At 36.3% G+C, this 15696-nt stretch overlaps 2 protein-coding genes across 2 annotated transcripts; one reads left to right on the top strand and one right to left on the bottom strand.

The window, feature by feature from the left end:
• Positions 1–2778: 2778 nt before the first annotated feature.
• On the top strand, positions 2779–3675 carry LOC128867016 (antigen 5 like allergen Cul n 1-like). The gene is made up of 3 exons (XM_054108109.1): positions 2779–2871; positions 2948–3339; positions 3420–3675. The coding sequence occupies exons 1-3, from the start codon at positions 2779–2781 to the stop codon at positions 3673–3675; spliced, it is 741 nt and encodes a 246-aa protein (XP_053964084.1).
• A 5523-nt stretch (positions 3676–9198) lies between these two features.
• LOC128867947 (antigen 5 like allergen Cul n 1-like) lies at positions 9199–15112 on the bottom strand. The gene is made up of 3 exons (XM_054109587.1): positions 14954–15112; positions 9566–9960; positions 9199–9491 (listed from the first exon to the last, which is right to left on the bottom strand). The coding sequence occupies exons 1-3, from the start codon at positions 15110–15112 to the stop codon at positions 9236–9238; spliced, it is 810 nt and encodes a 269-aa protein (XP_053965562.1). The 3' UTR covers positions 9199–9235.
• Positions 15113–15696: the final 584 nt, after the last annotated feature.

Genomic DNA, 15696 nt, shown 5'->3' with positions numbered 1-15696 from the left:
AATGCACTGGGATGTGCACAAAGCGCACTGGAAATTTTTCTAAAAATTCTGTTTAAAACGTGGACAATTTTGATAAAAATTTGATAAACTTTTTTTTCTTTAAATTAAAATGGATTTTTATGATTTTTGTAGTAGAATTAACCAAAACTAACCAAATAAACTGCTAAAACTTGTTGGCAAGTCCCTATGCTATAGTTATGAAACGCATTTTATATAATATTATATTACCTGAAGATATTTAGCCTGAGTTAATCCTCCGTTTTGAGGTGTGCACATAGATTTCTTGTTCTAAATTTAAATTTAAAAAAATAATATGAATAAATACTTCTTCTTAATTTTCGCGATAACCGCTTACGCGATTTTGGCCGAGGTTAACAAAGCGCGCCAGTCGTACCTTTCTCGTTCTAACCGGCGCCAGTTGGACACACTAAGTGAAGCCAAGTCCTTCTCCACCTGATCTTTCCAAAGCAGAGGAGGCCTTCCTCTCCCTCTGCTACCACCAGCTCGTACCGCATCGAATACTTTCAGAGCCATAGTGTTTGTATTCATTCAGATGATGTGACCTGGTTGTTGTTGTTGTTGTAGCAGCATAAACATTCCTCGTGCATATACGAGGAATGCTGCTGAAGTGACAGTCCTTGGCCGGATATAATTCAGGGTCGTTCCGGTGGATCTTTATTCGCTGGGCTATGTCTAGGTCGTCGTAAAACTCGTACAGCCCATTGTTCCATCGCCTACGATACTCGTCATCGCTGGCGTGCAAAGGTCCAAAAATCTTCCACAAAATCTTTCTCTCGAACACGCCAAGCGTCGCTTCATCAGATGTTGTCATCGTCCACGCTTCCGCGTCATACGTTAAGACGGGCATGATGAGAGTCTTTTAGAGTGTTAGTTTTGTTCGTCGAGAGAGGACCTTACTACTCATTTGCCTACTTAGCCCAAAGAAGCACTTGTTGGCAAAAGAGATTCTTCGTTGGATTTCTAGGCTGACATTGTTATCGGTGTTAATGCTGGTTCCTAAATAAACGAAGACTTTTACAACCTGGAAATCATAACTGTCAACGCTGACGTAGGTGCCGATAAACGAGTGCGCCGACTGTTTGTGTGATGACAGGAGGTACTTCGTTTTATCCTCGTTCACCACCGGACCCATTTTCTTTGCTTCTTTATCCAGTTTGGAAAAGGCAGAACTATTAGCACACAATCCTCTTCAACATCAGGTTAAAGAAGCCCCACGACAGCGATTCACTCTGTCTGAAACCTCGTTTGGTATCAAACGGCTCGGAGAGGTTCTTCCCAATTCTGATCGCGCTGCTGGTATTGAGCAACATCATCTTGCATAGCTGTATTAGTTTTACGAGGATACCAACTTCAGACATCGCGGCATACAGGTAACTTCTTTTCGTACTGTCGAATGCAGCTTGGAAATCGATGAAAAGATGGTGTGTGTCGATTCTCCTTTCATGGGTATTTTCCAAAACTTGGCATATTGTGAATATTTGGTCGATGGTAGACTTTTCAAGTCCAATCAGTTGGTTAACGGTGGGCTTCAGTCTTTCACACAATACACTCGCTAGAACCTTATAGGCGATATTTAGAAGACTAATCCCCCGATAATTGGCACAGACTGCAGGATCACCCTTCTTATGGATTGGGCAGAGCACACTTAAATTCCAATCGGTAGGCATGCTTTCATCGGACCATATTTTGCATAGAAGCTGATGCATGCACCTTACCAGCTCCTCAGCGCCATGCTTAAATAGCTCAGCCGGCAGACCGTCGACGCCCGCGGCTTTGTTGTTCATTAGCCGCGTTTTCGCTGATCTCACCTCGACATGATCGGGTAGCGGAACGACAATTCCGTCGTCAACGATTAGGGTATCGGGATCTTCACATTCTCTGTGACATGCCCGATCTCAGCGTGATAGGCAGCATGAAAAAATACTACTCAATATTTTTCAAGCTTTAATTAATTAGTAAGAGTAAATCTACTCGGCAGGCTAGCCATTGCCGCCGTTTAAATGCAGCTCGTCATAGTCCAAAATTAATTGAGACGCCTACTGTTACTCATAAAATCAAAATCGTTGAAAAATATTTAACTGCATTTTTTATGTAAAGTCACCATCTAATGCTCCACCCTCTAATATATATTTTCATTTACTGTGTATGCATATAAAATATGTGAATGTGTTGAGGTTTGACGAAGCTTGATTTAAATTGATTTCGATCAAAGGAAATAAAGAATTACGAGCTCATTACTTTCAATTTTTTGCACATTACAGTTCTCACGCTTTTACGTGCGCACATAAGGTGTATAAAGCAAGTTTGAATGTGTAAGTTGGAACGTAAATGTTGTAATAAAATTCGAAGTCAGCACGCGTTGAATTTCATATACCTCTGCCTCAAAATTTCTTTACCAGCTCACGTGCACCTGCGAAACTTCTCTCTCCTTCGCTCTTCGCTTTTTTAATTTCTTCGTCACCCCAACTTGCTTTTATTTTAATTGTCATTTATCACCATTTTTAGCACTTTTATGAATTTTTAAGTATGAAAAGATTTTTTAAAGCCAACACATAAAAAAATTGAAGCTTTAGAATTTTCGCTCTTCATTTTGAGTATAAATTACAAGCGAATTTTGGCAATGCATTTAAACACTTTTCGGGCACAAACTTACGCAGATATCAATACCTTACATTCATACCTTTTACATAGTTTTAAATTAAAATGCTTTTGGAAAATTATTTTAAAATATATTTGCTATTTTTTGGTTTCGCTACTATGGTGGCAGCAAAATCTAGTAAAAAAATATCTTGGTGTGATCCGCAACTGTGTCCGAATGGGAAGCATCATATTGCGTGCGGCCATGATGGTGTAAGTATATTTGCATTTGTGTTACATTCAATCTTCCATGCATTAACTAAAATCTATTGCCATTCATCTTCGCCAGAAATTCACGGCCGCCTGCCCAGATGATGCTGTCATGATCGATTTACGTTCTTACAAAAAGGAAATTCTGCACGAGCATAACAGACGTCGCAATTTCGTAGCGCTCGGCGAGTTGCCCGGCTATTATCCCGCCGCGCGCATGGCCACCATAACGTGGGATGATGAGCTCGCCTTTCTCGCTGCACTCAACATGAAAATGTGTTATGTCGAGCACGATGATTGCAATAACACGCCACGCTTCAAGAGTGTTGGACAAAATTTATCTGGCGTGGCTTACGAAAGGGAGGGAGTTGACATCAGTGAAGTCATAAGCCGTTCTATGGGTTTGTGGTTTGGTGAATACCCGCTGATCAATAGTAATTATATAACAAAATTTCGGGTCACATCGAATTTGTGAGTATGGAAGATTGAAATATTATTGCGCATACGAGTCTAAACTAAGTTTTATTTTGTTTATTATTTATTTTTTGTAGCGAAAAATATGGCCACTTTGCGGAATTTGTTGTTGACCGTAATACACATGTCGGTTGTGCGATGATCCGTTATACGAATCCTTCATTTCCTTTTTACCATATCTACAATATGGCCTGTAATTATGCCAGCAAATATGCACTGGATGTTCCGGTCTATAGCATTGGCGCACCAACTTCGGAATGTGTAACTGGCAGTAATAGTCAATATCCTGGTTTGTGCTCTGCGAAAGAGATATACAATCCTAACTATGAATAAGACAAAACATAAATAACCGAAATAGAAAGCTTAAATAAAGACTGAATTAGAGATTAGTTTAACACTAAACACAACTTTTTATTAATTTTTAAGTATCTTCGAAAAATAGAAAACTCTGAAATTAGAGTTGATTTCATGTAAAGTGGTTGAAATATATTCAACATGGTCTTAAATATTTCTAAAAATTGGTTTATTTTATGGCTGATTATAATAAGAAGTGACTTGAAAAAAAAAAATTCATAGTTTTGAGATTTATTCAATGTCGAAAATTTTTTTACGGAGGTCAAATATCTTCGGTTCTTTTCATAATTTTTTTAATTTTAATTTTTTAGGAAATAGTATACTTAAAAAGAAATTTTTTTTTGGAACAAAAATTAAACAAAAAAAAATTAATGTTTAAATTTAACAGTAATCTTTCTCATATTTCTTTAAAATACATATTAAAAATTTAGTTTTGAGCAAAAATTATTATCATTATTTTTTCTTATTTTTCTTTTCGAATGAGGAGGTTTCTGATGCCTAATGCATAATTAAAGCTGCCGCCGCAGCAATAGTATGTTCGGAAACTAAACACATCCCTCTCGTTTCGAATCGTTGCCCACCCTGGTGCCGCTTTCGTATTACTTCAGAGTGACGTTCTGTTTTCGTCATTACCAGATCTATGCTTGTGTGCCTGCGTCCAGGTCCAGCTTGTTCATCTGGAAAATTTTTTCCACGAAACCACTGATGATTTCCCACGTTTCCTCACTGCTTAGCATCTTGTCGATTAGATTTTCAGTTCTTGTTCCCAACGCTTGCATTGGAAATAGGTTTGATCATTGTATTTTTCGGCTACATCACCGGGGTGTTTGCATTTCCCTATTTTGAACAGGTCTATCTGGAAATACCCGTGCCCCAAAAGCATTTGGGTTGTATAAAAACTTACTTTCCCGAAGTTCTTGCTACACCATGTAGCGATGTTTTATATTAGCCTAACCGTCCATCTGCTGGATTATTTCTAAATAAATTCATTGAATTTTTAAACTTAAAATTTTACAAAATCCATTCAATGCTGATGTTATAATTTCGAAGAAACAGCATTAACATATTATTTTTTTAATAAAAAAATGAATTATTATTAATTGTTTTAGCACTTTCTGGTAACTTATTGAATAAATTTGCACCATAGTTGCGTACAGAGTTTGCATTTTTCCCTGTTCTGAAAAACGTATTCCTAATATTCGTTGGGAAAAACGCGACATATTGTGATCATGAAAATGGACTTTCAGATTATCATTCTTCTCTCAGCTTTTCTTCCTTAACAATTTCCCACCGCTTCTCGACTCTTTTGCAGAGCCCGACAAGAATATTTTTACCTTCCCTTTGCGTTTCAAACACATCTCACAGCACATTTTATAATATGTAATTAATGTCGAAGTTGGGCGGCCGCCGTAGTCGAATGTGTTGGTGCGTGACTAACATTCGGGAGTGCGTAGGCTCAAATCTCCGTGCATGAAAGAGTAAAGTGATAGAAAAGGTGTTTTCTAATAGCGGTAGCCCCTAGACAGGCAAAATATTTGTCGTTCGGAGTTGGCTTAAAACTGTAAGTCCCTCCATTTCTGGAACAACATAAAGACGCACACCACAAATAGGAGGAGGAGCTCGGCCAAACACAAACAGATGTGTACGCGCAAATTTTATATATTTTTATTTAATTTGCCATGCACAAAACTTTGTCAATTAATTTTCAAGACATGAAACACTTTAAATTAAAATAATAGTTTGGACTCAGGTCAAATTATGGCGTACGAAAAACTTGGAGTACGAAGCAGTTGTCTTCATTGAGACCAAACGATTTCGATATCGAGCAAAGAAGGTTAAAGATGAACCCTTGCAAGGGCATTGTTAAAATTTAAATTTTTTACTAACAGACATCATCAAAACAATATTAAAAAGAAAAATCAATGCGGTTTTTGAGCCATTTGAACTTTATTGTCCCAAAATTCAATGGGCTATAAAACTGCATACCCAACAATTTTCTAAAAAATTCTAGCTAAAACATGTGAATTTTTCATGGAAATTTGTAATATTTTTTATTGGCACAAAGTTTAAAATTGGGGCCTATATGATTTTTTTTTTGTAGGAAATTTTTCATAATAAGATTATTAAATTTAAATAAGAAACAAATAAACCATAGTGATATAGTTATTGAACGCATTATAAGTTTTTAAGCTGGATCGTACTTTAGTCTCCCATTCTCATTGTTATTTTGTTATTGTAGTTATAACTCTATGAGGATGAAATTTAGTTGCTGTTGTAGAATAATCAATCAACCACATTCAATTTTGTATGAAGTAGTTAGAAGAAAAGTAATTAGTTACCTCACTCAACTTCAATAAACTCGCGCGACTGAATACCCACTTTTTTACAGCTAATTCATACTACCGATTTTCTCACAATGGCAATTAATATTTGACAGATGCATAATGAAATAAACGCACAACAATCCAAATGAGTAGACAAACGTACATACTTACATACTTACTTACTTAAAGCACTTAGCGGGCTTACAAATTTCCAATAAATCCTTTCAAGTTATTCCATCTAAGCTTTTGAAGTGTGGAGTGAATTAATTACTCGCAATTAATTGCATGCTAAAGCAAATGTATGTATGTGTGCACCATGCAAATGCATACAAATGTTTATTTTTAACTGTATTTTTAAGAAGTGTTATTATTGCACAAGCAAGAAATGCATTAAGCACCACAAATGGTCAGTCACATTACAGTTCGAACGAGCGTACGACTGTTCGCCGGCTAATATGTGGTTGTGCAAGCCAACAAACACACGTGCATATAAAGTCAGCGTCAAATGAGAGTGTACACCGCATATTGACAAGTTTTGACTATTTATTTTGTTTTTGTTTTGTAATTTCAATTATTTTTAATAGAAATATAGTTCATACTACAACAAAAACCATATAAAGAAAAGTATAAAATTAAAAAAAATTAGAAAATTTTCATCCAAATTTAAAAATAATAATAAAAAATAGAAAATTTTCATCAAAATTTAAAAATAAAAATAAATAAATATAAAATAAAGTACAAGTTTCAAGTGGTTAAAAAATCACATTGATTTTTTAGAAGTTTTTCTTCTCACGGTGTTGTCTTCCGTATAAAAAAAGTGCAGTAGGCGTTAAAAGGAGAAGATGTACAAGACCGCGACCGAAAGTCCCAGAAATTAGTGTGATTTTTGCCGCATTTTTTTTCTTTGTAGAATGAACTGTGTTTTTATAAAAAAATAATTAAAATTAAAAAGCAAATAAATAAATAGTTAAAACTTGTAACAATATATGGTGTCCACTTTCTTTTGACGTTGACTGTATGTAAACGTGCATACATATGCTGTTAGATACCCTCCAAGTAGGGAAATTCGTTGGTTGTGACCTCTCTCACTTCTTCTATGATCTTTTTCAGTAAAAGTAACTGCTTTCCATAGATTTCGTTATTAATTTATTTGCCTTTATTTGGCCTGTGTCGGCAATTCTTCACCGTCTTATGAAATTGTGCTTCAGCAGCATTTTGTAATCAGCCAACTAAAGAACTGCTCACTAACAGTCTGAGCAGACGCTCCCCTTTCATTAGCTTGTTCTAATATCTACAATTCTCAACAGCCTTGTATGTTATGTCATCTATACTATAAAGGTGAATGTTTGTACGTTGTCCGCTCATCACTACGAAACGACAACACCAAATGACGTAAACATTTTTATACATTCATGTTTTCACCCAATGAAGGTTATAGGCATGTTTTTATGATGGAACTCCCTTCCCACAGCCCCCAGGCCGCGCCACCACTCTCATTCGTCACTAATAATCGAATATTTGCTTAAATTTAATCTAAAAAATCTTAGTTTTTCCTATTTCCCACTATTTATAGCACACTCTAGACTTCATAATCCGCATAAGCTGTTCAACTATGACCCAAATGCAAAGTTCAAAAACGGTTTGAGATAGAAAATTAATAAAAATAATTTTGCTTGATATTTTTCTGATTGGTTGTTTTGATTTTATTCAACGAGGCATAGCAACGGATGCCGGGTATTGTAATATTATGGTTATTACAATAATAAAAAATTATTTTCTATGAAATTATTATTTGTAATTCTTTTATATAATATATGTACATATCCTAAATCCCTTAAAACTACTCCTACGCGAGCGGGACCGCGGGCTAAAGCTAGTAGACTATAAAGTAGATGAAGTGAAATGAAATTAAATGAATCGGTACGTTTCTAGACTTGCCGACCCCCGTCAAGCACAAATATTAGCTTGGAGAAAAATAACTCCATTATTTTGCAATGGTTTAAAATCTTTTTAATGGTCAATCCTTAGCTCTTGGGCGATGCTACGACTACTAACATGCCGGTCAACTTCGATTATTTCTGTAACTCTACCGACATTTTCGACGATGGTCCTGCCTGTGAGAGGTGCATCCTTAACATCAAAAATGCCTTAACGGAATCGGCGAAACTAAAATACACCTAATTAGCAGTTACAATAGCGCCCACATAAACGACATTCAGGCTTGCATTTTCGCTTTTATCAAAGAAAAACTGTAAAATTTATCGAATTTCCTCTTTGTTGACTTCCATTGTTAACATCCCGTAAGCCCACAAATATGGAATGGAACAAACAAAAAATAACAAAAGGAATGTCCCCTTGACAACGAGCATAAACTTTAATTTATTTGATGGATAGTTTACGAGATATCGAACACTACAGGCATCTACGAAAATATAAAGGATTTCTTTTCCCCAATGTAATATACGAGTATATTTATTGACACCTTAATCGTTAATATAATATATTACTAACCTCAAGAACTGTAATGGTGCTCACACTCACCAACGCAGAAGTACGAGATGCATTCAAAAAATATAGTAACTATTTTTATTTAACTCGAAAAATATTTATTTAATAATTTCCATATATTATGACGCCTTCAAAATAGTTCCACTCAAATATCAAAAATACTGGTTCAAAATTTTCCTAGGTTTCTTCACTTTGTTAGGCATGCAGAAATATACTTCCTCTCAATGGCTTGAATAAATCTTTGGACGGATTACCTAGCAAGTGCCGGATTAAACTTTTCCGTCAGGCATGCTTCACTCTTATAGGCACGCGGGCGTGAGTGATTTTTTACACATATTAACGCGCATGCAAATTAATGAATTTAATTCCATATGCAGTTCAATTCGCGGCTTCATGAGCGCAGCGGAAGCGTCAATTAGCACTCACATTATAAGTCCTTATACTATACATGATTTAATTTCTTTTGTTTTTGTAGTATTGCTGTATTCATTTTACTTTTACATTCGCTTGTTTCCTTGTACCTTTTAATTGCTTTAAAACAGTAATTGAGCTTTAAGAGCGATCACCTTTTGTTTATTTACGGAAATCTTACGCCTAATGACTAAGCAACCGGGTGGCAAGTAAAAAGAAAACAGTTCATAAGAAATTCATCAATATATTTGGTGTTTTTTGTACTTTTTTCCAGGCGAGTATACAGCAGTGACTGATTATTCATAATTCGGATTAAATTTCTCTTTCAGCGCACAGAGGCCGGGATATTTTGGATTGGGGCCTGTTGTACATTCAGAAGCGGGTGCACCCACGCGATAAACCGGCGTCTCCAGTGCATACTTGCTCGCATAATTGCAGGCTGTGTTGTAGATATAGAGAAAGGGGTAGGTGGGATGTGTGTAGCGCGACATAGCGCAGCCGACATGTGTATTGCGATCGATCATCATTTCCGCAAAGTGGCCATACTTTTCGCTATAATAATGTGAAAGGAAAAATATTTAAATACTTGATTATATTTGCTAAAGCTTTTTACTTTTATCGCTTACAAATTTGACGACACGCGAAATGAGCTAATGTAATTGCTATTAATCAGTGGATATTCGCCAAACCACAAACCCATCGACATATCTATTATATCCGTGACGTTGGCCTCCAAGTCATGACGACGATCGACACCCGAAAGATTTTGTCCTACATTTGGAAAGCGATAAGAATTGTTGCAATCGTCGTGTTCTACATAGCACATTTTTATATTCAGTGATGCGAGATAAGCGAGCTCTTCGTCCCACACCATGGTGGCCATGCGTGCGGCTGGATAGTAGCCGGGTAGCTCGCCAAGCGCTACGAAATTGAGACGTCTATTGTGTTCATGTAGAATGAGCGCGCGATGTGGCCGCAGATCGTACAGTGTGGCATCTTCTGGACAATTTTCACCGAATCGCTGCAATAAGTGAAAACAGGGATAAGGGTAATGATTAATTAATTGGCGGAGAAATAATTAGAATTGATAACTAAAAGAATTTTATTTTACTATTGCGTAGACATACTCGCTTCTGTTCAGTTATTGTTTCTAGGGCTTTTTATTAGAAATTACAGCTTAAGCACACGGCGGCGTTAATTGGGATAACCAGCGTAGTTAATTCTAATTAAAATCGTAGTGTGACAGACGATTGTGACGCGGATTAAACAGCTGATTTGTTTATTAGCTGTCCTGATACTAAAAAAGAATTATTTATTTTAAAAAATCTTAAATTGCTAATTATTTCTCAAACTGTTCCGCAAGGTCATAATGTTCCAGAATTTTAATGCTGCAATGATTGTTTTCAGTCTTTCTTGTTCTTGTTTTTAAAGTTTCATTACTTTTCATTCACAATAGATATTAACTGTCATTTTTCGGCACTGTTGCCATCCCGAATAACCACCGTCGATTTAAGCCAGAATACAAAAAAATTGGCGTCAAATTTCATCGTCAACTCATAAAATTTTCAGTTCGTTGCAAACGCAAATTCAATTTAAGCAATTTTCAATTGCGTGCGAGGAAGTTTAGCTTATTAACATTGCCGCCCAGATGAAAATGCGTTTCGTTGGGAAATATGATTTTTCGAGAAAAAATCCTTGACCATTTCGAGCAGCAATATTTGCAATACTTTCCAACGTTTTTGAAACAAAAAGCTATTCATACTGACTTTCTATCAACATTTCCAGCAGGTAAAAGCTGTCAACTGTCAGCTGTAACTGTCAAAATGACATATGTTCAAAAAAACCACTATATGAACTACCCTGAATAGCAATGCGCATACTAGCAATAAACCAATAGATATCTCATATATTTGAAAATAATTTTTGGTGTATTAGTAAAGTCTAAACTAGCACAACCATCCTAATTACTGTTCGTTCCAACGAGAGTCGATTGTTCCTTATCGGAATGACCCGGATTTTTATCCGGCCAAGGACTGTCACTCCAGCAGCATTCTACGTACATGTATGAGGAATGTTTATGCTACTACAACAACAACAACTGTTCTTAATATCCAAAGATCTAATATCTGTGGGGCCTCTACATTATTAGCGCAAAAGCTGCAGCCAGTAAAATAAAAAAAGTTTGAACTTTTTTCTCAGTGGAAAAGAAATCGGAAGCTCGACCTGAAACCATTGAAGAACAAACCTTATCATACACGCTGGTTGGTTCTAATAAGGCTCCTACGGTAAATGGTACCAAAACAACACTCGCGATTTTTTTCCGAGTTTCGTTTCTTTCTTGTGCTAACCGGAGCCAGTTGGACACACCAAGTGAAGCCAAGTCCTTCTCCACCTGATATTTCCAACTTAGGGGTGGCCTGCCTTCCTCACGACTAAGCCAACCAAGCTTATTTATAGCTAATTTTATTACTCATTAATCTAAGAAAGCCGAAGACCACAGTTGCCAGTGCTTTGGTTGTTAAGTATTATAATTATTTTACTTCTAAATAAATAAGTAAAAAATAAAATTAATCTAAGTATTAACAAAATTAAATTCGCTTGTGGACAGTCATATGTATAGAAAGTGTCAGTATGTTTGTGTCATCGGTACAAAAATGAGTTTCGAACAAAGAGCCTATATCCAATTTTGTTTCAAAATCGGTAAAACGTTTACCGAAAGATTTGAATTGATAAAAAAAGTTGATGGCGATGATTGTCTATTTTGTGACAAAGTTCATGACTGGTTTACAAGTTTCAGAGATGGTTATGAGGACATTAATGACAATGAACACACGGGCCGCCCAAAATCAGTAGTCACCGAAAACTCCATCGAAATTGTTGGTACATTTATCAAAAATTAACCGAAATCATGGTTGAAATTCATGGAATCGGAGTTGAATATCTCCAAAACATCGATTTATCGCATTTTAACTGATAATTTGAGCTTACGAAAGGTCTGTGCACGTTTCATTCCGCACATGTTAACTGAAGACCAAAAATTGCTCAGAATTCAACATTCGAAAGACCTCATTAAAGAGGCGAGAAAAGACGAGAACTTTCTTTACAACATTGTAACTGGTTATGAAACGTAGTGTTTCCAACGTGAACCTGAAACTAAGTGTCAAGGTGCCGAATGGAAAGCCCCAGATGAGCCACCATATATACATATATATGGCGCGTACACACTTTTTTGGGTATTTTACCGAGCTCCTCCTCCTATTTATGGCGTGTGTCTTGATGTAGTTCCACAAATGGAGGGACCTACAGTTTCAAGCCGACTCCGAACGGCAGATATTTTTATGAAGGAGCTTTTTCATGGCAGAAATACACTCGGAGATTTGCCATTGCCTGCCGAGGGGCGACCGCTATTAGAAAAAACGTTTTCTTCATTTTGGTCTTTCGCCGAGATCCGAACCTATGTTCTCTCTGAATTCCGAATGGTAGTCACGCACCAACCCATTCGTACCAACCCACTGTTCACAAGGAGTTCGTGCCAGTGGCCCAAACCGTCAATGCAATTTTCTATCTTGGCGTTTTGAAGTGTTTGTAGCATCGCATTCGTCGAATTCGCCCTGAATACTGCGAAGGAGGAAGCTGGCGCTTATTGCATGATAATGCATCATCTTATCGATCCACTCTTGTGACTGATTTTTTGACTAGAAATCACATTTTAACCATCAATCATTCACCGTATTCGCCTGATATGGCTCACTGTGACTTCCACCTATTCTACCTACTCTACCGTCCGTAGAGGCCATCCAAAAGGTTTGTACCGACATTTCGGTCAATAACCTGAAACACTCTTTCGAAAAGCTTTTAGATCGCCCAAAACAGTGTATCGAGACCAGATGAGACTATTTTGAATAAATAAAGTCGAGGTTATCAGAACAAAGCTCCTGCCGTTTCTATTTTAGCTCAGGCTTGTTTATTTTGGATTTCGCCTTATACATATTTTAGGAATATCGTGTCAAAATGTCAAGTCTATCGGAACAAAATTGACGAAGTTGTAAGTATTTGAACGTCTGGTGGTACAGTTGCGAATTTTAAGCGGTTTCATAATTACATTTTATTGTACTGAAATTGAATGAGCTATAAACTGCGTACTCTAAAATTTTCTAAAAATTCTGATTAAACAACTTTTATAAAAAATTTGACATACAAATTTTTATTTCATAGAATTTGTTGCAAAGTTTGTGCGAATTTTTTAAGACGTAAACTTTTAGTTATATGGTGTATTTTATTGAATGAATTATACTTTTAGAAAAAAAAATAACGCGATACCTTTAACATAAAAATACTTTTGAATATTGTGAAAATAACAATGTTGTAGTTGAAAAATTGTTCAACCAAAAATAAATTTACAAAAAAATAAACAAAAAAACCAACACTAGTTTTTATAAATTACACTTCTTCTATATATATATAAATAGCAAGAGCCGTGCAAAAGTGCAAAAACAAAAAATATATTATTTGGGGAAAAAGAAACCCATTATTTTGTGATCGATATTTCGTAAAGTATTGATGAAAGAATTCAAACATTTTTTAAATTTTTGTAAATTTTTATTAAACGGACACGTAAAGGACTGAAAAATGTATGCGTTTATGGGAGGGTTGTCCGCTCAAGAAAAAAAATTTTTTTTTTTTTTGAGATTTGTGGTTTTTATTGTATATAGTTTTACCTAAAGCATGAACAATATTATTTTTAATAACAACAAATTTTAGCTCGAAAAAAAAATTTTTCAAAACACAAAAAAACCTTGCCGATGAAATAAATTGTTTTCTCTAAAATGGAATGACCGCAAAAATTATGTTAGTTTTTATAAAATGGTAAACAGGATCTTACTTAAAATGAGAAACGAAGGACCAAAGTCAACTGCTTATACAGATGACCTGGCCATCATCATCCCAGGAAAATACTTAAGCATTATGAGTCTAATTTTTGAAGGGGCACTTAAGGGAATCAGCAAGTGGGCAGTTGGATCGGGACTAAAAGTATATAAATCCTGAGAAGGTGTACTTAGTACTGTTCACCAGCAAGTACAAGATTCCGAACTGGACCCCACCTTGACTGGCTAACATCACATTAAAGGTTAAGACATACTCTAAATACCTAGGATCAATATTGGACAGCAAACTAACGTTGAAGCTCAATGTGGAAGAACGATCGAAGAAAGCACCCAATGCCTTATACGGCTGCAGAAAAATGGTCGGTAAAAGATGGGGATTATTTCCACTTTCACATTAGATTTACACGGCGGTAGTAAGACCAATAATGCTCTATGACATTCTAGTGTGCTGGATAAATTTGAATAAGATAACGTACGCTAACAAATTGGAGAAAGTACAAAGAGTTGCAGAGTTTATGTGTAACGGGTGCCATGCGACACCATTCCTAGAGCGGCACTGGACAAGAAACGTGACCGTCGTCCAATAGACTTAATAGTCCGCAAAGTAGTCCGCACTTTGGCTGTTGACAATAGTACGATTAGGTCAAAGACCACATGGCCACAGCCGGATATGCAGAGGCTTAAACGTTAACTCGCACTACCTTATTCCTCAAGCTAATTTCAATAGCGAACCAAGGGTAGTATTAGAAACAAACGGATGGCGGAAGGGACAACAGGATGATTGAGCTAGGAACTGAGGAACAAGCCCCCATCTACGCAGTTTGCTTAAAAACAAAATATAAAGTTCTAAACTCTCCTACTGCGGCTGCCGTAGCCGAATGGGTTGGTGCGTGACTACCATTCGGAATTCAGAGAGAACGTAGGTTCGAATCCCGGGGAAACGTTAAAATAAAGAAAATCATTTTTCTAATAGCGAACGCCCCTCGGTAGGCAAAGGCAAAACCTCCGAGTGTACTTCTGCCATGAAAAAGCTCGTTGTGCTAAAATTTTACTCCAACTATGACACCTTATCCTAAAATCACTATTCACCACCGGCTTTTCTGGAATATTTATTCGCTTTTTACTCACCCCATCGTTATTACAAGCCACATGCCATTTGCCGTTTGGACAGAGCGTCGGATCACACCAGTCCAGATTATCTGTTCCATAGGCGAAAACAGAGGATATCCACCCAGATGTGGCAACAATGAAGAGTAACCATCTGCCGTTAGTGTGTTTCGAAAACATTTTATTTGAACTCCAACTGCTTAAACCCATAATTTGTCTTTGGAAAGTGTTACGGAAAGTGCAAGTGGAAGTTTGACGACTTATTAAACTCAATTCGTGTTCAGCTCAAACATTTATACTCATGTAATCGAAATCGTAAATTGTGTACTTGTACGTTTGAGGTGCTAACGACATTTATGGCTCACGCAGTAAAATGTTGATTTATTTTTTTTTTTCGTTTGAGTTTTATTTGCCATCTCACAGCAGAACCTGCTGTTTGTGGATGTTGCATGACACGCATGACACACTCTCAATCAATCGTCTATATCCTTCACTCATATTGCAGAACTCCATAGCAACACATGCATATCACACACTCATTAACTTGCTTTTTAAAGAGTTTTCGAAATGAACTGATTAAAATAAAATTTAAAATTTATTTTTATCGTTAAAATCTTTTAGTGTCAATTTTTATTGTAATTTGATTTTTCTTATTTTTTCCGTAACGGATATACTCGTACATTTGTATATATATTATGTAAATATATTTTCTCAATAATTCTGTGTGCCCATAATTATTGACCAGGTTATCAAAGGTACAGCTG

The sequence above is a fragment of the Anastrepha ludens genome, chromosome 6 (genome assembly GCF_028408465.1).
Source record: "Anastrepha ludens isolate Willacy chromosome 6, idAnaLude1.1, whole genome shotgun sequence".
NCBI lineage: Eukaryota > Metazoa > Arthropoda > Insecta > Diptera > Tephritidae > Anastrepha > Anastrepha ludens.
Note: the sequence above shows the minus strand (reverse complement) of the source record. Positions and strands in the feature narration are given on the sequence as shown.